We start from the raw sequence: 27,687 nt of genomic DNA, 5'->3' as shown, positions 1-27,687 counted from the left end.
TTAATTAAAGGGAGGCTTGCTTTAACAAAAATGTAAAACGAACTTTTTAGGAACTGTGCATGTGGCGAAGGTCAAAGTGAACACAACACCATTCTCACATCACAACAGCTGCTTTGTGAGAGTCATGAGGCTTCAGGGATTTCAGAATTGCTTGAGAGTGCACTCTACCGGTCACTCAGTGTTAGTGCAGGTGAGTGTATGTGTCACAAAAAATTATTTTCATACTCTGATGCAAGAATTGTCAACCTCATTATTTTAAAAGAAAGTTCTCTCTGTAAGTTATTATTTTAAATACAAACTGACACTTTATTTCCTAAACATACTTCTAAAAATGATTTTACAACTACATTGACTTCTAGACAAAACAACATTGGACTTCTATATTAACATTGGACTAATCTTAGTGTAACTGTTCTCTAAAAGAAAGTAGTTCTTGATATGATTAATATTTTTGGATGGCTAAAATCAGAGGCAAACACCTGGGGAATATGTTCAAAATCTTTAATGAAATCCAATGACTGTACTTATCTAAAAAAAAAAAGAATAATAAAAAAGAACAGAACAAGAAATATTTAAATAAATACACCCTCCTTGTCATTGTGTTGATAAAAATGTTAAAAAGAAGTAGATCTGAAAAGAACATTGTAAAAAAAAAAATCATTATGAAGTGATGGATATTTCAAATATTAAATCTCTTTACAAAGCAGAGTTAATAGTTTATAATAGTTTTAGTCAGCTGTTAGCAAACCTAAAAATACTGGAGCCTTTTATTCTACCATTTATGTACTCATCCTGACATTTGAAAGGCACTGGTAAGTTGAAAATGACCAGGCAATTCAACAGTATTAGTCACAACTAAATGTACCCGTATTTTTCAGACTATAAGTCACACCTGAGTATAAGTCGCATCAGTCCAAAAATACATCATGATGAGGAATCGCACTGGACTATAAGTCGCATTATTTAGAGCCGAGAACCAAGAGAAAACATTACCGTCTACAGCCGCGAGAGGGCGCTCTATGTCTTCAGTGTAGACTACAGGAGCACTGAGCAGTATAGAGCGCCCTCTCTCGGCTGTAGACGGTAATGTTTTCTCTTGGTTCAGTTCTCTCTGTTCATGTCAAATTAATTTTGATAAATAAGTCGCACCTGGCTATAAGTCGCAGCACCAGCCTATGAAAAAAGTGTGACTTATAGTCCGGAAAATACGGTACTAGGTATAGTTATTTCTATAGAGAAAGTTATTCATGTCTGAAGCCACGTGGTGGCGATGTAGTCCTAGCCTGAATTGCACTCCCAAAGCCCACCTTGCTGAAATGACTATGACCTATGAAGAAAATGACAATGACTCTTTACCAAAGATAAAGGGTTGAAAGTTTCCCTTTTTTCTGTATTGCTAAAGAAAAATACTTCCCCTGTCCAATAGCAACCTACCCAGCTAACAGAAAATGTTCTCAAAACATTCTGGCAAGGTTCTCTCCTAATCTCGTTTTTTCCTCCGAACCAGTAATGTAAATATAATGTTCATACAACGTTATCTGGTATTTAGTAATGTTCTCAAAACATGAATGTCCGTTTTAGCTTGAACGTTTTTGAAATGTTTAAGCTGGACATTCGTCTAACTACTTGTTTTAGAACTTGTTTCAGAGAATATTCAAAACTAACGTTCCCATAATGTTTGCAATATAATAAAATAGAATGTTCCCTTAACGTTCGTATAACCAACGTCAAACATGTAAAAACTGGACGTTTCGAATAGTCAGAGAACACTAAGAAATAACATTTTCATAACTCAATGTTAACGTTAGCAAAACGGTCTTAGGACATATTTTTGTCAGCTAGATAGGTGCAAAGGTGTTATAAAGCTCCTTTGCATTATTAAATCAATGCATTATAAATCAATGCATTATTTACGGGCGATGCATTTTAAATAATTACTTCTATGTACCTGGTTAAAATGCGATAGAGTATTTCTTCTTAATTATGTGATGTCATGTGACGTGAAAGGTGGTGACGCTCTCGAAAGTACTCGTGACAGATGGGACAGGTGAGTTTCTCTTCTCTCCTCCACCTCACCTGAGCCTCTGTGGCGAACTCTTTCTTATGATGTGACCGCATGTGAAACACCAAGTCAGAGGTCATTCGGAATGAGAGGTTGCATTTGGCACACCAGTTTTGCACTGAAACACTCAGTGGTGTGAAAGTAGAGGGCAAAAGTGTCAAAGAAGAAGTAGACTGTAGCTGGCCACCTATAGCTCTGGTCCAATGCTCGGGCAGATAATAAAAGGATCCCTCTGTAGCCAGAGTAGCAGACATCACTCCACCTGCATGAGCGCTTGGCAAGTCAGTGTGAAACAGGTGCGAAGCCAATACATTTCTGTATCCTAATGCAGGTTTTGATTTGAAAGAGTCTGAGATATTATCCGAATCTGGTAGTGAAGTATTCTGAACTTCGGTGATGGTGCGTTTGTTGGGGTCACAGAATGCTCTTTTCTGCTCTGAGTGCACACTCTTGGGTACAACAAACGAGAACGCGCTGCAGTCGGATTGCAGGCCTACTTCAGAAGCCATTCCATCCCGTGATGTCTGCTTGGGGTTTGGCTGTCCTGAGGGTTTTCTAACCACGGTAAATGCACTGCTTTTACTTCTCTTTGACTCAATTGTTGATAAATTGTCTGATTCTGACAAATCCTGCAAAACTGGACCATCTTTGTTGATGTTGGCGGTGTTGCTGTAATTAGTGATGTTGGTTTTCTCCAATAATGCAGTTTTTTTGCTCTGGGGACTTAAGGAACCCTCTTGTTTTCTTTTCCTAGGTATGCCCATGTCTTCAGGAGAACTGTTCTTTTTGTGTTCTAGATCTCTTGCAATGTTGTGAAAATCTATGATTTTGCGCTGTCGCTTGACGTCTTGTTTCTGTTCATTGGTTGGTCTGATAATATCTACTTTTTCCTGTCCACATAAAAAACGACAGTGGGCAAGGAAAGGGTTTTCGTTCTTGAAGGCCTGGCCGCATTTCAAACATGTGTAGCCTGCGTATGAAGATACAAGCACTGTCAGACCACGATAATGATTATAATAATACTTAACATTAAAGCAACAAACTCATTTATTAGCCTACAAACAATTCATTTAAATATAACATTTGCATATTAAATACAAATGTAATGCATTTTAATCATTAATATCTGAACAAAACGTTAAATTTTTTGTTGTTGCCAAATATTCATAAGGGTCTAAAAGACCCTCTGTGTTCAGTGTTTCGTGTCAGTAAAATGGCTTCCTACATGCAGCTTTGCTCTGGTATAAAGAGCTTTTTTTTTCTTTTTTCCTTTTTTTAAATTAATAATAATTTACAAATAAATATTTTACAGCAAAACTGCCTGAAGGCTAATTAAATACAATACCAAAGTACTTGTGCAAAAGTTTTGAAGAGCTGCAATTTAGACCCATTTTATTTTTACAGATATTTTAGTCACTGACCTATATATTCCATGACCAATTTGAAGGTACAATATATCAAATTATTTGAGCATTAAATAATGATTTTATTCTTAAAATAAAAGATTAGCAACCCATACTCACCATCTGTCAGTGCTTTTGTCTTTATGTCCTCCAACCCCAAAAGATGTGACAGCTCCTCATTGTACCAAACAAGCAGTTCCTCCCCTTGCTTCACATCTCGAATAGTCTGAAAGTGCAGCTGTCCTCCTTTCAAGTAGGCCTCAGTATTCTGGTCTTCTGCGCTCATTGCAGCCTGTACCAACCGCAGCCAAGGAACTACTAATGGAGAACCCTTCATCGCCTCAGGATCTATCTGTTGATTTCAGGACATATTTGACATTAGAAGAAATTACATTTTACAATAAAATACTGTAGGTAACAAGTGCTTTTTTTGCAGTATATATTGTATAACAAATTATATGTCTGGATGACACACATTTCATTTAAAGGATGACAATTTCTGTAAATCTAGACGAATTCTGCAGTCTAAAATTAAAATCTAGGTGTAAAAATGTAAATGTGAGTATGCGCATGTTTGAATATGCAGTAAATACTAAATTACTCACCCGAAATACATATGATTTATTCCGTTTGTCAGAGGACTTCAATGCAATGAAGGCTATAGTGTCATAAAAGGTATTATGAAGAACACAAGGTCCAAATGATGTACCAGCAGGTATATCCTGTGTAACTTGTACACTGGTGAAGAAATCCGCCACATGGTGATGGAGAAATTTGCTGTCATTAGTCCACAAGGAGCGAGGAAAAATACTCTGTTCCATGTTTTATTCCTGAAAATCTGGATTTAAGTGATGAAAATAAAAAAATAAAAATAAAAAAGTCAATACATGTTTTTCATACTTAAATTGGATTAATTGAGCAATTTGGATTTAAATATCCTAATGCTTTTGATCAGTATTCTTCTGAAATTTTATTTTACCTTTGGTTTGGTGTTCTGTAAATAGCTTTTAAATCCCCATAATCAGCATGCATTTTCGTATAAAATGTAATATCTCTAAATGCAGTAAAATTGCGACTTACTTACAGCAGGTTTGAGCTGAAGATGTTCAGGAGCATGTGCACAATACAAGGAGCCGCGTTTTGCAGTTATCCGCAGGGAGCGCGGGTTCACGACCGTCTGTCTCCTGATCTTGACAGGCACTTATCCACGCCGAGGACGCGGAGCTTACGCGCCTCATTTCTCCCAAAACCCCCAACCCCTCCCAGTGCTTCACTGACTTTGCAGGACTGTTAATTAAAATCGAGGGTAATCAACGACAGAAGTCAGAGACCGTTAGATTGAGTACCACAAAAGACTGCGCCTCATTCTGTATGCACATTTAAAACGTATCCTAAACCCAGATAGCCCTACATAACAAGTAGAAAATATCGATATAACTGTTCGATTTGGTGACGATTCTCCAATTATGGAAACTTTTATGTAACGTAGGATTACTTAAATGAAATAAATATTTTAATATCCAGTTGTGTCTCTTCAACCTGTTTCTAATTTTTTAATTTTACTTTAGGGATTAGCCTATTTGATCATTTTATTTTTAGAAGTAAAAAATATATACATTCAAAAAGGTTTCACTTATCTCATTCTATAAAGCTTGAGTGATTCGAATAACCGGCTAATATCGAATAAAATGTAAGGATTTTCGTTGAAGCCAATATTCTCCCTCTCCCGGAAAGAGGACGTCTGAGGAACTGTTGGCTGCCTGCTCGCCGTCCGGTCTGTGGTCGCTCCGCCAAACATCTCTCCTTGAGGAGGAGCTTTCTGTGTTTTGGAAGCATATAACTCTGACAAGACATTCAAATATCTTGTTTAAGGAATACATGTCATGGAAAAGAGTTGGTTTTCATTTTCTGCAGGAGTCACATGAAATGCAATTTTAGCCCTGTGCTTTTGGAGAGAATAAACTGATGAAATGGCATGTTCACAGATTCACATGAGTCTTGCTGTGGGTATTTTAGTGGTTTTTATGCAGTTTCGTACTGGAAAAACTGAGCCTTATTTTGAGGAAGAGAAGAGGTCTTTCCAAGGTGCTTTCGACTTATATTTTGTCCTCGACAAGTAAGTGGCCTTCTTATTTATGGCATCTTTCCTCACCGCGCATGGCTGCGCAACGCCTCTGACGCACGAATAACAGAATTGAATTGTTCCAAATGCTTTAATATGAAAACAATTCATTAATATTTTTAAACTGATAGTCATTTTAGGTATATATTCTACCAGAAAACCTCTGGCAAAATATTGTGGGGAATATCTATGAAATATCTATTCCTAAAGGAGACCATTCCTAAAGGTGCATATGGCAGGAGGACATAAAATCTAGCAAAATTCCAGAGCCATATAAACAACGAACTATTCACTGTCTCTCACATGCAATGTGTTTATGGTTTTCTTGATGTGGATTCCTGAAGGTTTTTGTCTATTGTTAAATGGCTTTAGACAGTGGCGGATACAAGGACAGGACTCTGCCTCGGGCGATGATTTAACAAGCATATTTTCTTTCACCTGGTGAAGTTCACATGCACATTTGCGCATCACAATCTCAGCCCTCTCAATCATAAAAGGCAAAGAGGAGACCTCATCACAAGAGCATGCACTAGTTACTCGCGATACAAAATCCCGTTTCTAAAAAATAAGATGTCTCAAAATAAATAAAACAAGCATTAACATGCTGGAGCCTGCCAGAGAAAGTTATAAATAAGTAGTTTTTGTGGCCATCCGATTTTACTTAAATATGAAGTAAAAGCTAGCAATGTCTGTAAAGTTTAGAGAATACTTTTGCTCATTTAGTGAAATTTGTTAAATTTGAAGGAATCCCGTTAAATAAGTAGGCTATATCAGAACAAAATTAACATAAATGAAAAAAATATATAGACATTTCTTCCAGCTACAACCTTTTTGTTACTGTGTTTGGAGTCCAAATGCATGTTACACTTCTGAATGCTTTTAGAGACCTAAGGGATTGCATGCATCATCAGGCTTTTGCCACACTTCCACACTTTTAATCAGCTGAATGGTTCTGGCTGAATTTTCAATGCCTTAAATGCCACTCAGTGAACCTACACTCATTGTAAATATAAGGCCATCGGTTCAGAGAGTTTTGGCAAGAAAAGCATCTCCATTGCTTTTCAGAGAGAAAATACCTTCGATTATCAGTGGAACGAAAACTGGTTTTATGTGACTCCTTTTAATTTATGGCTTCTTTTAAAGTAAATGGAGCTAACGATTCTTAATATAAAAATATTATGAGTCAGTGGTTTGCTGAAGATTGATTTTAATTTAGAGTATAAGAGATAAAGCCAGGGTCAAGCTGCATTAAAGGAAACCAGCACAGTCTTGTTATTCTAGGCTGCTGCACATTGTATTCAAGTTAATGACTTATTTCAGCAGCCCCAAAAAGTATTTAGACACTTTAGCCACACTTAAATGTCTAAATGTAATTTCATTGTATAACAAAATATCAAATGTATGTGTCATCTGCAAACAAATTATGCTCGACTTTGAATTAACTACTTTTCGCCGTTTTACTTTTTTAACCAGTTGGTCTTAAAGTGATTTGGATGCAGTACATGGAGTCAGTTCCAATTTAGTACACACAAGTAGTTTGTACTAAATGTAGGTACTTTTTTATGTGATGTATTTTTTTTTGCAATTGTGGCCCAAATGTCCATTTTGGAGCCACTGTATATCAATATATAACATTGCAGTTTTGTTTAGAACTTACATAAGATTAGCGTTGATTGCTGCTGTTGTTGCTAGATCCACTTGTCCAATTTATGTTTCCTGACTCCCTGTCAGAGATGGAGCTGTGAGCCTTTTTGGATGCTTATGTAAATGCCAGCTCTATTTTGGTCCCCAACCTGTTACACTCACCCATTGCCATCTGTTCCCATTCAAATGGCTGGCACCAGGAGGAAGGGGTGTTGCTCTCTGCTAGCAGGAGGCAGATTCATCTGGCACAAAGGCAATTAGCCCGTGTTGGGAATGCTTTGGGGGCTGTAATTAATTAGTGGCATGTGTACATTTTATAGAGTACTCAATGACCTGCTACTATCAGATAGTGTAAGAAAATATGGTAATTGTTATGTAATTGTGTTTAAGGCAGCTATTGTAATGCACAGAAGAGATTGTAGCCTCTGACTCTTTGAAGCATGTAGTTTTTTTTTTTTACATGTTTGTTTTTATTATAGGTCAGGAAGCATCAAAAACCACTGGACTGAAATGTACTCCTTTGTGTACCATCTTGCAGAGAAATTTATAAGGTAAAGTTGCTTTAGTTTTGATGTACTATTGTACATGCATATTGTGTTACCTTTATGAAATAATATGTGATTCGATTTTTTTTTTTACAGCCCAATGTTGTGGATGTCCTTCATTGTGTTCTCAACTTACGGAGCAACAGTTATGAAACTCACAGAGAACAGGTATCACACACATCAGCATCCAAAACAATGTTAATGTTGCAAAGAAATACACATATTGTTTGTTTGCATTTTAGTAACTTTCCTCCATCTGTCATTCAGAAATTAAATTACGAGAGGCTTAAATATTTTGAAGAGAGAAATACCAGGAGGTGATACATATATGAATCTTGGACTGAAACAGGTATCTTTTTCTTATTGAATCAAATGAGTAACTTTAAATTCATCACTGAATCATCTTCTAGTCTTCTGATTTACTACGGTTCGAATACCTGCATTAATGCTGTTTTAATTTGGTTGGAGAATGTAGTTACTCCTATATAAAAAGTCTGTGTATATTGAGGTACTAATCACTCAAACACCAATTTTCTAATCTTTTGATTCTACTATGGTCAAAATTCCTGCTGTAAACATCTGCTTTTAAACTGCAGGCAAATGAGCAGATATATCATGGAAATTATGGTAAATGCCACTTTGAATTACCATGCAATTCATTCACACTTCTGCTTTTGTTCTGGGAAAATCAAGCCTCAATGAGACGATGTTTATTTCACAGGGACAGCCAGTGTGATCATAGCACTGACGGACGGGGAGTTAAATGACTCTCAGTTTGTCACAGCACAGCAAGAGGCAAGTACACAAGCCAGTGATGTCACAACGGATGTGGCACATTCTCTGGCAGATGTGTAATTGACATTGGCATTTGCTCAGTAATAGAGCTGACTGTTTGGTGCCCATCTACTGTATGTGCAGGCACAGAGAGCTCGGTCTTTGGGAGCTATCGTATACTGTGTGGGTGTAAAAGACTTCAACCAGACACAGGTAACTCAGCACTGCTGCACAATAAGTTGCTTTAGTGGCTGTTACAGTTTGTAACTATATTTTCTGTATTAGAGGTGTCTCTGTAAACCTGTATTGAATTACTTATTTAGCTGGCCACAATTGCAGATACCATAGAGCATGTGTTCCCAGTAATTGGAGGATTCAAGGCCCTTGAAGGAATGATAGACTCTGTGAGTTTCTCTGTTTCTCTCGCTTTCCTTGGCTATGTGTACAAGTTAAAGTTTGGGTAGCAACAGCTGCATTAAAATGAGAGAGTAAATCACCTAAATTATCCCTCCATGTGTGTACGAAGATAGGAGTCACTCTCAAAATTTAGATTTTTGCAGCTTTAAACAACTTACAGTACATGCATGCCATGGCAACCGGTTAACTCAGGTGGAGTCTGATATTTATGTTGCTAAAAATATATCACATAATATATCACACTATGAGATATAAAATCATATTTGAGATATGAAGCCACATTGCGAGATATAATCTTATTTGAGATATAAAGTCACATTGCAAGAAATAGTCACAATGTGAGATAAAAAGTGATCATTTAAGATGATAAAGTCTTATTGTGAGATATAAAGTCACATTGTAAGATAAACAAAAAAGTATCAGATATTGGCGATATTAAAAACATTGTGATATGTAAACACACATTGTAAGATTACAAATCTGATTGTGATATTAAGCTTCTTTGTGAGATATGGGATACAAAAGTCTTATGGAAAGTAAAAAGTCAGAATATAATCATATCTGAGAAATAAAGTCAGAAATATAAAAGATATGTAAAAGCATAACAATTTAGATAAGCTGTCAGCATCTAAAAGAGAGTGACATTACCTCAACACTCACCATGATAATGTTTTTGTAATCATTTGAAAATAAATGTAATTAACACCTTGATGTTTACATAAAATCTATCTGTTTTTAAAAGAATATTAGAGGACAGTGCGCAAACCATAACACACAAAAAGTTTGTCTGTGCTAATTGTGTGAAAGCACTGAGTGGCCTAATAGAAGCTTGCCAGTTGCGCTCTCTTGCACTCACCAGAAAATGAAAATTGATCGTGTCTGGGCAGAGCTAATCCGCCTGTTTGCATCACTAAGGAGACGGCGCTGTAAGTGCATTCTTGCGCAGTAAGTGCATGCTAATAAGGTCATGTCAAGCCACATCCATCCTCTCTGGCCTACACACCAGTGCTCAATGTGTCAGGCCTGTCTGCTGAGCAGCAGCCAATTAAACAAATGGCCATTTCACTGGTAAAGGCAGAGCAGAACTGCAGTGCAGATATTCTGCAGCACCTCGGCTAGACAACAGATCCGATGTGTCAAACTGAGCCAGGAAAAACCAGCCAGGCAAAAAAACAGCTCTCTAATTTCACTTGAGCGTTTCTAACAATAAGTTCTCTGTCCACTCATGGGACATCAAACCCTGAAGCACACAGAGGGAGAGAGAGAGGGGGGACGCTGTGACCACTGGCAAAGATGGTGGTTAAAACAACAATATCCCTGCAGTTTGACCACACACTTATACTTTTGTGACTTAGCACTGAGATATATTTTAGTTTACGAGTTTATTTAAATAACATTTATTAATATCATTGTCATTATTTGTATTAAATTAGTATCTTCATGTTGTTCCACACCCGTATGGGTCTTTTTATGTGGAACATAAAAGAAGATATTTATTTAACTGTATTTGTCCATACGATAAAAAACAGTGGTGTCCAAAACAACAATAGAGTGCACTGATTTGCAAAAAGCTACTAAAAAAATTTATATTTTTTAATGTATTCTTTTGTGTTCTGCAAAAAGAAATAAATACTTTCAGAACAACATAAGGCTAAATCATTTACATTTTACAATAAACTATCCCAATCATCTTGTATTATTTCTTTATTTTAAAACAACTACTCCAAAACAAAACAGTTAATGACCCCCAGCCACTTAGATTAACATGATTAATGAATATGATCCTTAAAGGAAACATAGCATGACAATGAATGTCATTATTAAATAAACATATTGTTGTGTTAAATCATTAAATCAATCCTTGAAGTAATGCACTGTGAAAATTACCATCAGCCATACATGTAGTATAGTCCTCTTAATATGACAGTTTAGCCAAAGATGCATTTGAAGCTTGGGACTTATTTTTGGTCTAATTTGATTGTGATTAGTGTTTTGTTGTTTTAGTTGACTGATTTTGTTTGGTTTAGTGTCCATTAACATGATCCTTATTGGAAACATTGAATGGCAGTGAATGCTGTTAATGAAACATATTGTTGTAATTAAATCAATCCGTGAAGTAATGCACTGTAGAAATTACTCATACATCCATACAGTAAGTGCATTATACTCCTCTAAATATTACAGTTTAGCCAAAGATTCATTTGAAGCATGGGACAGTCTGGTACAATTTTGGGCTAATCTGATTGTGGATAGTGGTTTGGTTTGGTTTGGTTTGGTTTGGTTTGGTTTGGTGTGGTTTGGTTTAGTATGTTGTGAACGCAGTTCCAGTGCCTGACAGTCTCAGTGATCAAACTGATGAGAAGTGACCAGCCCATGCAGCCTGCAAACAGGCCATCACTCGCTGTTCCGTGAGGAGGCCCAGACATCAAACATGACAGCAATCGTTGCTTTGATTAACCTTTGTGATTCCTCTGCACCCCATCCCCCAGTTAGAACAGTGATTGAAGTGTCTGTGCTCGGACGTGGCACCTCTGCTCTAAACAGCCCAAGCCATCAAGCTCTCAGGTGTGGATGGGAAGCGTCAGCTCTCCTGTGCAGCACAACGGGCACAAGCAGACAGTGTACCAGCCCCTGCCCACCATCTCGCTGCCAGCGCTGCCCGCTGCCAAGCCAGTGTTAACCTTTTTACCCCTGCGTTGGCCTGTCAGAACCCGACACACCATGTCTGACAGTAACGAGAGAAGAAAAGGACATAGATGTTGATGCCTGGCTTCCAAAATTAAATGGAATTAGCCATTTCAGCTGTATGGACGTCACATTAGGCAGGCATGAGCAAGAGAGCTGGGCAAATTTAGACGCAGAGGTGGGGTGGAGAGGGGCTTCTGCATGGCAGACAGGATTAGTATAATTAGAGAGGAAATGACAGGTTAATTGGATCGGATGGGAGTGGAATTTGTTTTGGAAGATCCATGATGAGACAAGAGACAAGCTGAACATTTTTTTTTATTTTCCCATGATCAGCCATTTCAATTCATCAGGTCTTATGTACATATACTGAAAGAAGGATCTTTAAAGTAAACTAAATTGACCCTGTTTACATTGTTAATGCACACTCATGGCCTTATTGTGATGGATTCTTTTTTTTTTGAACGATGTTACTCCAAAGAATACATTTGTCTTTGTAATCCTTAAAGTTCACATGAAATGAAAATTCAGATCTATTTTATTAATATTGATCTTATTGTGAACAATTCATCCATGCATATGTTATTTATTTATTTATTTATTTATTTATTTTGAGCCTAAAAATATCTTAAATTGATCTTCCAGTGACACGACAGACTTCTCTATAGTGATGTGTGCCAGGCTTCTTCAGTCATTTAGTCTCAGATAGATAATCCGATTCACTTGTATATATGTCCCAGGATAAAACATCTGTTGCTACTTCCATTACATCACATTTTTATTAAAAATGTAATAAATCTTTCTCTGAAACAGCTTTACTTTTCTGCTGATGTCACTTAAGTCATGAGGGAAATTGGATAATCTTAACGGATATTAAAACGGGCATTATTTTGGCAATCTCACATTCAGAGTTGGCTCCTTCCTGGTTTCTAATGCCCACTTTTAACAATTCCTAATGAACAAAATCCATCCAAGCATCATCCCATATTTTTAGCATATTTGTTGAATATCATTATTTCACGAAAGGCAATTAGTTGGGAATGGCAAATTACACTGACTTTAAAGTTTTTTTAGGTGTTTATTTATTAAAAGCAAAAGAGGAAATCTACTATATTCATGATTTGAAGCTTCAAATGCTGGTTGTGATACAGAAGAAGAGACCTGAGACTTACCGTATAGTGTTATTTCTCAGAGCAGTGATATTCTCCTGACCTTTCCATACAACTGTCTCTCCCTGATGGCACACTGCACAGAATGTTTCTCATCATGTGAACTTTACACACTTAAATGTTAAAGGCATACAACCAAAACATTTTCTAAAGGTGTAGCATTATTTAGAGATGAACGGCAGAATCAGTACAAATTCACTCAAATCTCCCTCATATGACTCATATCCCTCATATTATTACGCTGAGACAGCTTCTAAGTGAGCGTGTTTTTCTCTCTAACATACGCTGCTTAGCACCCATCATAGGGTCTACATGATTGCCTGGGGGGGTCTCAAAGGTCGCCAGTGTTGTCGGCCACCAATGCAGCACCTCCAGCTACATGACTACTAGAGATTTGTGAACCTCTTCACTATTATTATTATTAGCACCACTGGAGCATATGACATTTTCAGTTGCATTGGGTGTTCCTGAAAGGTTAAGAGTCTGAAAAAAAAGAAAAGAAAACCTGCCCTCTGGCAGAGCACACTTTATAATTTCAGAGTATGGCTTTTCTTTTTAAAGGTCTACATGAAACAAAGATCTAAGGCACAGCCCTATGTAGGCATTTTTCTCATACTTTAAAAATATTTAAATATAAACAGTAAATAAAAATGCAATTTAATAAAACTTTTTGTTACATTTCTTTTTCTGAGAAAAAAAAACAGGAATTTTACTGTGCAGTAAAATAACTTTTATTATTACATTTTGGTTTGTGTTTCTTTAAGACTCTTTCCAAGTGGTTGTGAGGGGAAATGGATTTTGGCATGCCAGAAACATCAATCAGGTCCTGTGCAGCTTCAGAGTGAATGATACAGCTACACTGAGTAAGTAACATTATTTTACAAACAGTATTTTTAATACTGAATTAATGAATTTTAAGCTCTATGAAAGCACAAAAATAATGTGTGCAACATTACTTTATTATATAAACTACCATTTCTGTTATAGCAATAATAAAGTATTTACTCTGAGAGTAGGTCTAAATGTTGATTATCAGTGAAAATGGATCTTAATCTTTTTCATGCAATTCGTTTTTAGATGAAAGACCTGTCAGTGTTGAAGATACACTCCTTCTTTACCCTGCACCAATCATAAATGAGGCTGGAAAGTAAGTGCACTTCATCCTGCCATTTTATAGCTTAATGCATTGGTACCCTTGAAAAAATAGGGTCAATGTCATTTGGAATTATTCTTATCAGTCAATCTCCACGCTCCCTAACACATCGAGACAACAGGCATGTGGTGTAAAAAGCCCAAGTTGAGTGTATAATTAGCCTCTCTGAGAGATTAGTCACCATGGGCTTGACCTGCGTGAAACGTTCCCAATGAGTGTGCATGTTATCCCAGGGGACTGGTGGTTTTCTGTGCTGAGAGAGAAAAGAACAGACATTGAAATACAGAGCCGCTCATATCCACATCAGAGCTGAGCCCTGGAGACTCACTACAGGTTACTTACCAGGCCTTCTGCAACAAATGAGCTGCTGGTGGCGGCTCATTTCCCTGCAAGCTCTCTGAATAATTATGTGTACCGCTGGCTGTAGACACCTTGAGGATTTCATCTGTCTTGTTCTTGTCAGGAAGATTCTTTGAGATGCCAATGGCACCTTAAGCAAAACAGGGCTGCTTTTCTACTCTTGGTCAGCCTACATCACTGCATACTGTATTGCCTTGCATTTGCTAATGTGACACAAAAGCAGCTACTGTTGGTATATCAATATTCAGCACTTTCCATTCATACAAAACTTTTGATTAATTCATGCGTTCTTAGCAATATTTGTTATCGTATATAATCAAAATGCTTAATTGTTGATTAATAATAATAATGCCCAAGAATATAGAATGCATATTATTTTTATTTATTACACCTCACTAGAATAATCATTTTTGACTGGTTGTTTACACCATCCAGCAATCTGATATTTCTTAATATTCTTAGTAAGAGTTCTTAATAATATAATTAATAGTAAATAATAGTATTATTTATATAGTATTATAGCAATTTTTTTGGTTGAAATTTTAGTAATTATCTGCTTTTGTCTTTTTTTTTCAGTTTATATTTATCAGTACATTTTAGTACAACTTTAATTTTATTTCAGTTTTTTTAATTTTAGGTTTTTAATATATTATTTAATTACAGCTTTATTTCAAATATTGGAAACCATTTTTAATTTTAGTTTTTAGTTAACATTTAAAAATATTTTATTATAGCAGCCAAAAGTGGGAAAGGGAGAGTCTTGTCAATGTCAATGTCAATGTCACCTTTATTTATATAGCGCTTTAAACAAAATACATTGCGTCAAAGCAACTGAACAACATTCATTAGGAAAACAGTGTCAATAATGCAAAAATGATAGTTAAAGGCAGTTCATCATTGGATTCAGTTATGTCATCTCTGTTCAGTTAAATAGTGTCTGTGCATTTATTTGCAATCAAGTCAACGATATCGCTTTAGATGAAGTGTCCCCAACTAAGCAAGCCAGAGGCGACAGCGGCAAGGAACCGAAACTCCATCGGTGACAGAATGGAGAAAAAAACCTTGGGAGAAACCAGGCTCAGTTGGGGGGCCAGTTCTCCTCTGACCAGACGAAACCAGTAGTTCAATTCCAGACTGCAGCAAAGTCAGATTGTGCAGAAGAATCATCTGTTTCCTGTGGTCCTGGTGCTCCTCTGAGACAAGGTCTTCACAGGGGATCTGTATCTGGGGCTCTAGTTTTCCTGGTCTCCACTGTCTTTCATGGATGTCGAGGTCCTTTCTAGGTGCTGATCCACCATCTGGTCTGGATACGTACTGGATCCGGGTGACTGCAGTGACCCTCTTGTATTCTTGTATTAGTAAGAGGATGTTTATTTTGCAATGACATGTCTGGATACCATCTTGTGGTATTAGAGTCTGATTTTGTGATTACTGAATTAATCAAAAGTCAAGCAGATGTGGTATGTATTCATATAGGGTAAAAACGGAGATGAAACATTCCATCATAATCGAGTTACAAGAGGGGTGGAATTATTCAGGCTAATTAGTCAATGGAGAATCACCTGAAATTAAAAATGCCATCCTCTTGTGCAAACTAGTGATTAAGTCAAGTGATGCCTGTATAATCTGATTGTAGAAGACCATATGAGTGATGTTCATTCATTTTTGAGGGGTGAGAAAAGGTGATTTTGGGGAAAAGTCTGCCCTGTCCTCCTCCTCTGTATTCACATCTTGTGAGACGAAGCTGTCAGTACTGTCACCTAAACGCGTGGTGACTAAGTGGCCTCCTGAAGATGTGCTCAAAAAGAGCCAGTTGCTTCCTGATTGATGGAAAATGAGATGGATCTGTCACTGGACCCCCCTCCACCCAACCCCCTGTTATCCTGTTGTGCCCCCTTTCAGCCCATCCCCCATCCAGCCCACAGAGTGGCACTGGAAGGGGTGTGCAGGACCAACAGATAGGAGACTGGGCAATACCCCTTCAGTAACTTATTTTCAGCTCTGTCTTCTCCCCCACCAAAGCAGAAGAAGAGGGGTCACCTAAATCAAGAAAGCTGAGACTTTTCCGGTATACCAGCACTCTGAATGCCCATGGTAGAGCCAAACATGGCAGCATCCCTGATGTTGGAAATAAAATTACATTTTTGAGAAAGTTGTCAGGGGAAGTGGACACATTGTCAGTTTTGATGTCTGTAAACATGTCTTCATAGACTGTTGTCAGTCACATGACAAACTCTGCTTTTTCGTCTCTTTCTCATCTCCAGATTTTAAAATATGTTTCACCGAAGATCTTATCCATATTAAAATCCACAACACATTTTATTACTATTACATAGAACCAACATAATATTTCTTCTATTTATAATATATATTTATTCGTCCATTCAAAAGTTTGGGGTCAGTCAGTTTTATCTTATTAGCACTTTTATTCTCCAAGGATACATTTAATTGATCCAAAGTGAGAGTAAAGACATGTACAGTATAACATTACAAATGAATTATATTTAAAACAATAAATAAAATCTGTTCTTTTAGAAATTTATGATAGAATAAGAAGTGTAATGGGAATAAATTACATTTTAAAATATACTATATATTAAAAGATAAGGGCTTTTTAAGGGCCTTTTATTGGAAGAAAAATCTGAAAAGCAAGGAATTAAAGCAAAAGTCTCCATTTGATTCCCATTCATTCTTATTTGTGACGTTGAGAATCATTTGAAATACTTAACAGATCTCAGAATCAAACCAAAACCCTTGTCTAATCATTTTGTCCAGTTTCTTTTACCATGTTTTTTGCATCCTAGGGTATAAAAAACAGTTCAATCCTGACTCCACATTACAAATTTGAACAAGAAAATGCTTATAATGGCTTTAATAATAACCCCATCACAAGCTCACACATGTCCATCTGAGAAATGCTATGAATATGTCTTTTACAGCAGGTGTGATTGAAGTGTTTTTGTGTGTGTGTATCATAGGGTGATATATCTGCAGGTTAGCATGAATGAGGGTTTGTCCTACATCACAAGCTCAGTGCACATCACCACGACTGAATGTGTAAGTATATCTTTGTTCCTTTGTCAAAACCACTTATGCCTGTAAAAACATGAATGGTGGATTGATGTGATAGTGATTCAGTGATTCAGAATGTCTATTCAACATTGTGGTCTGCTGTCTACTACTGTTTTCTTCTTTTCCATTTTCTCTTGTTCTTTCTTTTTCTCTTATGAGGTCTCCTCTGCTTTCTTTCATCAGATGAGTCCGCTTTTGTGTGTGATGTATGTGTGTGTCTCTCTGAGTGCAGTATGATGGAACCGTCCTGCTCCTCTCGTTACTGGCTGTTTTCATATTGCTGGGTCTGGTGCTGATGTGGTGGTTCTGGCTTCTTTGCTGTACAGTGGTACGTCTTAAAGATTGAAGCTGTACACAGTTAACATTTACAGTGGCCCCAAAAGTTATCTGGGCAAATAAACATCACATTATACTGTACTGCTCTCAGCTTAGATAACATTCTTTCACTGGGAATTATTTTTCTTACAGGTCAGCCAGGAAGTGCCCCTACCCCCTCTCCATGAGTCTGTGAGTCGAACTCCCTCTAACCTCCTTTTTTGCCAATGTTTGTGTATGTGTGTGTTTAGGCACAACCATACACCCAAATGAACCATGGAAATTTAGAGCTGATATGAATCAGGGCACTGAGAAAACAGATAGCACATAATAAAAAATGAATAACTCTCATAAGCTGAATCCAGTGTGTCCTAGAAATGGGATCATTCCTTGTAAACCACATTCCCTAATGCTGCCAATATCAGCTGCTAGCTAGGAGTGCAACTGCTTTGCAAAACTGTCCATCACCGTTTAAGGGGATTTTTTATGCCATGGCCGTGTAAATAAAGACAAGTGAGCAGTGAAAGTGGACACAGCCGGGCCACAGGCTCAACTGTAGGATGACTGAATAGCAAAATTCTGGAAAAGGGGCTCATAATGATCCTCTTGTGTTTACTTTATTCCCAGAGGTCAAAGGCAAGCAGTCACTGAGGCCGATGGGAAATAAAAGAGCTTTGTGGAAATGGCTTGGAAATGAGTGTGCATCTGTGCTTCTTAACACTGAGAGCCAAAACAAGACACTCTGTTTCTGAAGCTTCTCTTTGATTTGGAGGCACAATGTGGTTGCTACTTTCGCAGCTAACATTATTTGACTGTTTCTTTGTGTTTATTCTATCTTTGTAAACTAATGGGTTGAGTATGCTAAAAAGAAAAAGAGTGCTGTTTTCAACATGAATTTAAAGTATGGTCATTCAATGCTGATTATTACTAGTGTGATATTAGGTTTATGTAAGTTTCGTTCACTCAACAGGAACCCGATGATGAAGATGGCATGCCCTAAAAGAAATGGCCTACAGTAGATGCATCCTACTATGGAGGAAGAGGAGTCGGTGGAATCAAAAGAATGGAGGTGATACATTTTCATGTACACAGTGTGTCTGTTTTGACTTTATATTGGGTGTCTTGATCATAGGTTAACATGGGCTACAGTGGGATGAAGACCACAAATGACGAAAGATGTCATGAACTCTCAAGACACCAGAGCACATCACTGTGACCTTAAATGGTCCCTGTCTGCCTGGTGCCAAAACTAGATCATGTGACATCATAAGACATGCTGACGCCTGTAAATTTACTCCTGTAATTTGCAAAGGTAGCAATATTAAACATGTGCATTATTGATGTTTGTAAAATGCACACACTTTTTGCACAGTTCCAGTGCCTATTGCTTGTTAAGTGCACTACTTAAAGACACTAGTGTTAAAGCAAGCTTGTGTGAAGTGTGTTTTGCTCTGTTGGTCTCTGGATCATTGAAACATGCAAGCCTTTCCACTGCCCCAAGGAAAAGCTCTATATATGCCACACTAACACAGCTCCTTAATAATATTTTCATGATGAAACAATCATTTTTCCATAGTCTGAGTGGGTTATAAGTGGACTGTGTTCCTGTGTATTTAGGTGCGTTGGGGGAACAAGGGCTCCACGGAGGAAGGAGCTAAACTGGAGAAGCCAAAGAATGCTGTAATGAAAATTCCTGAGGATGAATATGAGCCTTATGAACCTTAACTCAGAAATGTCTATGGGTGCAGACCTGCCCATCATAGAAAGTGGTACAGTCCTATTCAGGTATTTGAGTTTATTTTTCCATAGAATTGCATCTGTATTCACTAAATTTGCTCTGTAATATCAGTAGAAAGAAACACTATAATAGTCCAAAATGTTTTAATATAGTTTTAATAATTCTTAGGGGAAACTGGATGCTTTGTGGGCCCTTTTCTGTCGAGGATACGACCAGGTGCCACTCATGAGACCTCAGCCCAGAGATCAGGTACAATGACCATTCAAGCAATAGATATTCCAATACAGACGAATAATACTCTACAGAATAGAGACCTGATGCATAATTATGTTTGAATATCATGGATAACATTTCCATTTTTCATAGTGCCTTACATAATACATACAGCAATGTTGAGCATAAGATACTTATTTCTGATTAAATATGATTCAGCTGTAAGTAAATATGAATATTTGATCCAAAGTTTGTGGGTTCTGTGTAAATCTGTGCTTATTGGGTGCTGCTTTAGAAGGAGGAGAGGCAGCTCACTTGTTTTTGGAATACAGCTGTTATGACTTTCCCATTCTTTTTAAGCATGCTCAGTAGTTAGGACAGGAAAAAGCAGTTGCATTGTGCTGCTTTTAATTCCTCCTCACATGGAGCAGCGGTGTGGCCGAGCACAGTCTCATTCTCTTGTGCCTTTTGTAAGAGACGTCCCTCAGTGTCTGCGCCCTGCTCTCTGCACCCTGCATTATTCCATTAGCACAAGCTGTGTCATGGCAACACATCTGTGTGTCTATGAAAGGCATCTTTCATTTGGGCTGCAGTGTCCCAGGCGGTACAGTATGATCCCATTGACACGGGACCAATCTGATTTACTTTGGTTTAATTCTTCATGGCTCCATAATAGGCTGCTTGTCACTGGAGGAACTACTAGTGTCCAGCTACTCAATGTATTTTGCATGAGCTTTAGAAGGTTCTGGTAAAGGCAGCAGACTCTGTAAAGAACTGGGTTTGGGTGGAAACAGCTGTGCTATTCAGAAAGATTTGGGGTGTAGTTGTGTGTTTCATGCCCACCTGCAGCACAATGCATAGACACAAACAACTTGCTGTGCCCAAACAAGACCTCTGCTCAGCTATAGATGGCCTAATCTCTATATTAGTCGTTCATCTTTTTACATCTTTCTCTTTATAACCCATCTTTCTTTGCATTTCCTAGCTGTGACTGATTCACTGTCTCTTCCATCTCTGTATCCTCTTTGTGTTTCCTACCAAAGGGAGTTCAAAGATGGACTGCAACTAAACAGACTATCATATGTCTTGCCAAGCATCACTGTATTGATAGTTCATTGATTAGTTATTTATAATTACACTGTAGCACAGGGGTGTTTCCTCCGAGCAGGCAAACATTGGATAAGAAAAAAATTGTGCTGTAGTACAAAAATAAAACAATCCAAATATTACAAAATATGACATTAAAAGGTTATTAGTGAGTAATCAGCTTGGTGAAATTTAAGGTAAGTCTCTGTGTCTGTGACCAGTATTTACTGAGCTTTGATGACTGATGATCTGAAAAAAAAAAAAACGTTTCTGAACTTAACTGAAGTCATAAGTCATCAAAATATTCATTTTTTTTTGATAGCGTATATCTTTATTTAATCAAGAACATTTGACTTGGTTTGAAAAAAAGGGTGACTTTTGCCTCCCAGAACAGCACTGCATAAGGAACTGTATAAAAAATAAAAATAAAATAAATAAAGAATTCTGAAAGAAACTGCATGGTAACATTTTGTAAGGGCAGTGGCAACAGTAAAGCGCCTCAGATATATAATTTAACTTGTGTGCAACTAAACCCTAAAACCTATATTTACATAAAACACCAACAGTAATATTTTGTTGTCTACTAAACACTATTTTTCTCCAGACAGCTCAAATTTCATTATCATTTCAGCATTATCAGCAGTTTCTGTCTCTGCTGACATTTTGTTAGTTCAGAAATATTGTTGTTGTATTATAAATGCAAGTAATTTAAATAAATTGAACAGTGTTGTTTAAGTCATAGAAGTCACATTGACAATCTTGTATTTTGAATGAGTTTTAAACATATTGTGTATAACCTGAGCCAATGAGTAATATGAATGAGTACGGGTCAAACTTTTACCCATAGGCCTGAGTGCACGCATTTGTGATGCAGAGGTGGCAGCCTTGTTTTATTGCTCACTAGTAGTTCTGTAAAGAAAGAAGCCATTGTTGTTGAAAGTCTTTGTCTGGCCAGTTTACAATCTTCACCTCAAATGCTCAGTATCTTCCCCTTCACGTCTGAGTGCCATCTACATTTCACACAAAGAAACTCTGTGGAATACAGAGTGTTTTTGTTTTGTGTTTCCTAATGACCCACAGAGATGTAAAAGTTGTGACTAGAAAGGCTCTGGTTAACAGAAGAAGTGGCTTTTTAACATTTTTAACAATTTATGAGTCTAGGTGAATGACATCCTCTGATTGTTCTCAGGGATTCCCTTCTCATGTGGGTTTGTGTTAGACCAATGCTTATTAAATAGAGAGCCCCATAACATGACATGGGGCCCATTCGGCAAAGGGGGAGCTGTGCTGTTTTATTGTGATAGGCTATTGTCAGATTTTGGTGATTGATTCACATCTGTCTGGCTGTAAGGCAAAGCCATTATTTTGCCAGTCATGACCGGCAAAAAGGACAATTTGGCAAGCAGCACAGCAACAGGCCTGCACAAGGGTGAGCATATGGGCCGAATGAGAATGGAGACTCATGAATATTGTGCAGATGTGGGTGGAGGGAGGGGGGAAGAGTAATCTGTCCACATGGTGTTTTAACTACTGTGGATGGACACCAGCAGGTTACAAGATTCTACAGGCTTTACATCAGGGGTCTCAAACTCAATTTACCTGGGGGCCACTAGCAAGGTAGTGCTATCTACCAGGGTCCCATTGAACATTGCAACCAGTACAGGTGTTTAACAACCATTGAAACATGCATTCATTTATAATTATTTATTTTTTATTGCTAAATGTTTTATGTTATATATATATATTATGTATTATTATTAATAAATACAATTTCTGTGCTCTCTTTCTCTCACACACACACACACACACATATGACTAATACATGTGTACATTGTTTTTATTATTTTAATAAATAATTTAACATTTATATAATTGTTTAATTTTAAAATATGTATGTGTATGAGAATATTTTTATTTATATTTATACTAGCTATTTTTTGTGTGTTTATATTATGCTATTGTTAAGCAATCCTCAACAGAAACAAACCTATAACGATCATGCAGAAGGTGATCATTTATGACAAGTGCTCCTCTATATGAGAGGTGCTTGGAGGGGAGGGGCTTAAAAATTAGAGGGCTTGGTGCGGTCAACCAAAAAGGAAAGTTGATTAAGAGTCAGAACAAGTTTTCATTGAAAAAGAAAAACAAATTAATAATAATAATAATAGGCTATGGCCGGCAACGTGTATTTATAACGTAAATGTAATGTTTTATATTTGCAAGCAATATGTTGACTCAAACCCATGACAAATATCCCAGTTTTCAGTGCCTCAGTTTACTGTTATGTGATGATTGAACATCTGAACACAAAGATACATGACTTGACAGCTTTGCCTGGCAATCTTATATCTGTATTTAGCATCCCAACACAGTCAGACAACATTATTAGAAAACAGATGCATGTTACATGTAGACCTCTCTGTATGTCTGTTTATGCAGATCATTCCTGCATAATCAGTGAACTAACACCACCCTTATTACTATAATACAATAAAAGTAATATCTAATCCCACCCTCAGTCCTCTCAGACCCTTGAACAAAACGGAGGGAATCTCTCCTGTGATAATTAAGCTAGTGGTCTTTAAACTGTCCATCTGTTTGTCTGATATGTGCTCAAGCAGCATGGTAGAGACTGACTCCCCCCTTAACTGCTCTCCTTTCCACTCGAGTGAAAGTCATTTAAATGAAGTTCAGCAAGATCAGAGTAGGACACACATTAGTTCCCGCTGAGCTTATTTTGTTGAAGGTGATAGTAACAATTACTGTGGTGGTTCTAGAGATTGATTAGTCATGGCTTCCATGCTAGCTAATATTTGGGTGTTCATCATTTATTCATTTATTGTTTTTTGTATTAAATTATAGTATAACAGTATTACAATTATTTACACTACCATTCAAAAGTTTGTGGTTGGTATTTTTATTTTATTTTTAAGAAATTAATACTTTTGTTCAGCAAGAACGCATTAAATTGATCAAATGTGACAGCATTTGCAAGACATTTAAAATAATATGGGAAGACGTGGCCTTATGGTTAGAGAGTCGGACTCGCATCGAACCCCCAACTGTTCCCCGGGTGCTGCAGCATAAATGGCTGCCCACTGCTCCGGGTGTGTGTTCACAGTGTGTGTGTTCACTGCTCTGTGTGTGTGCACTTCGGATGGGTTAAATGCAGAGCATGAATTCTGAGTATGGTTCACCATACTTGGCTGAATGTCACGTCACTTTCACTTTCATATCACAAAAGATTTTTATTTAAGATAAATGTTGCTCTACTGAACTTTCTATTTATCAAAGAAACCATGGTTTCCACAAAAATATAAAGCAAAGCAACTATTTTCAACTTTGATAATAATATGAAATCTCTTGAGCACAAAATCAGCATATTAAAAAGATTTCTGAAGGATCATGTGACACTGAAGCCTTGGGCAATGGCTGCTGAAAATATAACTTTGTCATCATAGGATTGAAAACAGTCATACCAAATTGTAATAATATTTCGCAATATTGATGTTTTACTGTATTTTTAAACAACTAAATACAGCCTTGGTGAGCAGGAGATTTCTAAAAATAAAATAAAATACTGTATGTACTTAGATTAATAGAAAATAACCAAGAGCAATATTAGTATATAAGAATGTTAAAGATGGCTTTTGAACCTGAACATTTGTTTTATAAAATGATGCAATGAAGTGCTGTTTAAAAGTTCAAGCAGTTTTTTATTGTTTCGATTTCTAAATGTTAGAATGTTTATTTATTTATTTATTTATTTTTGTAGCCAAGTATACTGTGTTTGAAAAACATTGAGAGCTTTGCCTCCATTTAAGCACTTAAATATGAATACATTACTTTCTTTAAGCCCTGACAAAAGTGGGTGTTGTTGTGGATTCCTGAGCCATCAAGAGTTTAATTTTTTGCACCTAATGAAGCATAAAGTGAGTTTTGAATGGCTTTGGTCAGTCTGCCCATAAGTTTGAACCCTCTCTGATGATTCTTCCTGAACGATCAGCCTTGCTTACAACAATGAATCACTTCATCTTGAAGAATGTACGTTTTCTCAGAGTCCAGCCTCTTGTTCCAACACCATTTTCACAAATAGCTATTCTTCCTTGAGCGCAGTGCTGCAACTCTTCAACCCCACCCCCATGATTTTAGGGACAGAATTGCAGTTGACAGCTGAGTTTCTGGATGTCTGAAGTGCTGTGGGTTCATCTCCTGGGCATTTCGATCGAAAGCTAGCAACGGAATGCAACCTAGGATCAGCTGTACCGAGCTTTTGTTTTTGAATCCCATGCATTTCACAGTGAATATGTCACCTCTGGGGTTGAAAATACAACCTATCCATACAAAATATGTAAAGACCATAAGTTATGTTTTATCCCCAGAAGTTAAAACTGTTGAAGCAATGTAGTTTCAACTTTGAACTGACAGTGATCCCACCATCTGTTTCCACAGGGGCGATACATCAATTTTACCCGGGTGAAAGCAGAGGAGCCAAGGTCACCGCCACGCAGCAACTGTCCACTTCCACCTCCACCGCCCCCTCCAGACCATCAGCCACTCATGCGACCTCCGCCCCCAATAGACCACCATCCCGGGGACCCTCCATCAACCACTCACCCCCAGGACCTCCATCAGCCCGGACAACCCCAGGTCCCCTGCGTTTGTTTATTTGGAGTAAAGATTTTGAGTTTTTATTGTAAATACAGGCACTGAAAGAGGAACTGCAGTAATGCATGAAATTATTACACATGAAAATGAATGATTTTTAAGGCACTTAAGAGCTTTGAATGTTGACTATGGGTATTTGTATATCAGATTTTGCATGATGTTAATGTTTCAGTTGGTTAGAGCTACAAATGTATAATATACATTATGCCCTTTTTTAATTGGTATCATAATATTAATTGGTCACATCTTTAAAAGGAAACTCAGAAGTGCTGTGACTGCAGGGCAGTACAAACCACTAATTTATTAAGCCATAGGCACTTGAATATAAAATGACAGGGTGTCCATCACTGATACAGGTCACTCATCATTATATTTTATGTAATATATTTTGTGTTTTACTTTATGGATCATGGTAATTAATAGTAGTCCTACACAGCAAGAAAACATTAATGTAATAAATATTATGTTCATGGGTTGGACGCTAGGTGTTCACATGCCTTCGTAAAATTTCTATAAAAGCCCATTGTCTTAAGGTCATATATATATATATATATATATATATATATATATATATATATATATATATATATATATATATATATATATATATATACATATTTGTTTTTTTCTCCTTCTCTCGATATGAGAATAAGTACAATATTATCCACATTTTATGTAAATGTAGAAAAACAAGTAATAATAATAAAGTATTAAGTTCTAAAACTGTTTAAACGCAGAAATGGCCTTGAGTTGAACGCAGAAGCTCTATAACAAAGTCAGTCACTGACAGTGAAATATGCACAAACTTAGGGTTTCATTCAAGCCTGTTTATTCTGCTTTGAACATTTCAACTAGTTCCTTTAATTATACAGATTTTTTTTTTTTACAAATTAAAAATCTTACGAATGCAGCTGAGAAAGCAACATGGGTTCTCTAGCATAAACACATAAAAATAATATTTTTCTTTGAAGAAGCCATCCTTAAAAAATGGGTCCATTTTCTTAAGATTGCATCATATTTTTCCTTTGGACAATCTGCATGATTGCTGACGTTGTTGTGTATCAGTTTTTCTAGGACACATTGTAGTGCCCTATAGTGTGAAGGTAACAAAACTGCTTATATGATATGAATCTTCTTGAAAAACAACATCCATACTAACGCTTAGACAAAGTCCATAGAGATAATGACTTATAATGTAGGAGGTGGATGTTTTAGCTTTATTTCCTGTCTCCCTTTATCTCCACTCATGCTTCGTGGTTAACCTCATTCAGCTCTGAATAAGGATTTAAAACTCAGCAGGAGCTTGATTCACATCATGTAAAGTGGCATGATTCATATGGTCTGATGACTGCAGCTCCTTTGGCTGGGTGAACTGAACACTCATGAGAAACATCAGTGTGTTTACTGGCTACAAAACCTAGAGCCCTGTGGCAGCACTGGAGATGTTGCCATTACAGGCTCTGACAGCCACACATTATAACTAATATCCCTCTGCCTGCTGTGCTGTGACAGCTTGATTGCTTTTATACCAAAGGAAAGTCATTCGGTGACCACACTTACACCTGCATGTGTTAAATAGAGTCAATATTTACAAATATTTACGATTTTAGTATGCATCTGAATGCAGTTGCAATAACATACTCAGTAACGCTCTTAACCCTTTGTGATGTCTGAGGTCAAATTGACCCCAAAGCAACTTTGACTTCTCTAAAAAAAAAATATGATAATTATATATTTTTTTTAAAATGCATGTGCACATTTTGACCCAATTGATGTCATATGACCCTATCACTTTGGTTTTTTTTTTGATGAAAAAAGTTTAAACATTATATGCAGAATTATTTTGTGCTGCTTTACCTTTTCTCGATGAATCTCTCGTGAGAGGCTCTATTGCCTCTCATGACTAAATATCTAATGTGTAAATACGATTTATGCCTTGGCATTATTTTACATTTTATAATTACTATACTGATTATGTCATTTTTTTGTCATTTTAAAAGTTTCATAAACCTTTATCTATTATTTCATACAATAATGTGTTTACAAACACTCTACACACATTTTTACAAGTTAAATAAAAAGTTAGATTTTGTCCTAAAGATTTATTTTAAATATCGGTTAGATAGTGTAAGTAAATAAAAACAAATTGTATTGTAAATTTGAGTAATTTATGATATATATTTAAATATTAAACAAATTAAAAACATGGTTGAAATTTGCAAATAACGGAGATTCAGAGTGAATTTCACCTCATTCACGTC

General features: G+C 36.8%; 1 protein-coding gene and 1 pseudogene across 2 annotated transcripts; one reads left to right on the top strand and one right to left on the bottom strand.

The window, feature by feature from the left end:
• Nucleotides 1-1,903: 1,903 nt before the first annotated feature.
• On the bottom strand, nt 1,904-4,870 carry LOC132110610 (PR domain zinc finger protein 8-like). 2 transcript variants are annotated; one of them, XM_059517341.1, is made up of 4 exons: nt 4,546-4,870; nt 4,071-4,303; nt 3,586-3,817; nt 1,904-3,032 (listed from the first exon to the last, which is right to left on the bottom strand). In XM_059517341.1, exons 2-4 carry the CDS (start codon nt 4,284-4,286, stop codon nt 1,978-1,980), a joined length of 1,503 nt encoding a protein of 500 aa, XP_059373324.1. In that variant the 5' UTR covers nt 4,287-4,303; nt 4,546-4,870; the 3' UTR covers nt 1,904-1,977. The 2 variants fall into 2 exon arrangements, with proteins under 2 accessions (XP_059373324.1, XP_059373323.1); XM_059517340.1 differs by having other exon boundaries at nt 4,550-4,870.
• A 565-nt stretch (nt 4,871-5,435) lies between these two features.
• On the top strand, nt 5,436-25,458 carry LOC132110304 (anthrax toxin receptor 1-like; annotated as a pseudogene).
• Nucleotides 25,459-27,687: the final 2,229 nt, after the last annotated feature.

Source organism: Carassius carassius, chromosome 30 (assembly GCF_963082965.1).
Source record: "Carassius carassius chromosome 30, fCarCar2.1, whole genome shotgun sequence".
NCBI classification, from domain to species: Eukaryota; Metazoa; Chordata; class Actinopteri; order Cypriniformes; family Cyprinidae; genus Carassius; species Carassius carassius.
The sequence above is the reverse complement of the archived record's forward strand: the minus strand, read 5'-3'. Positions and strand labels throughout refer to the sequence as shown.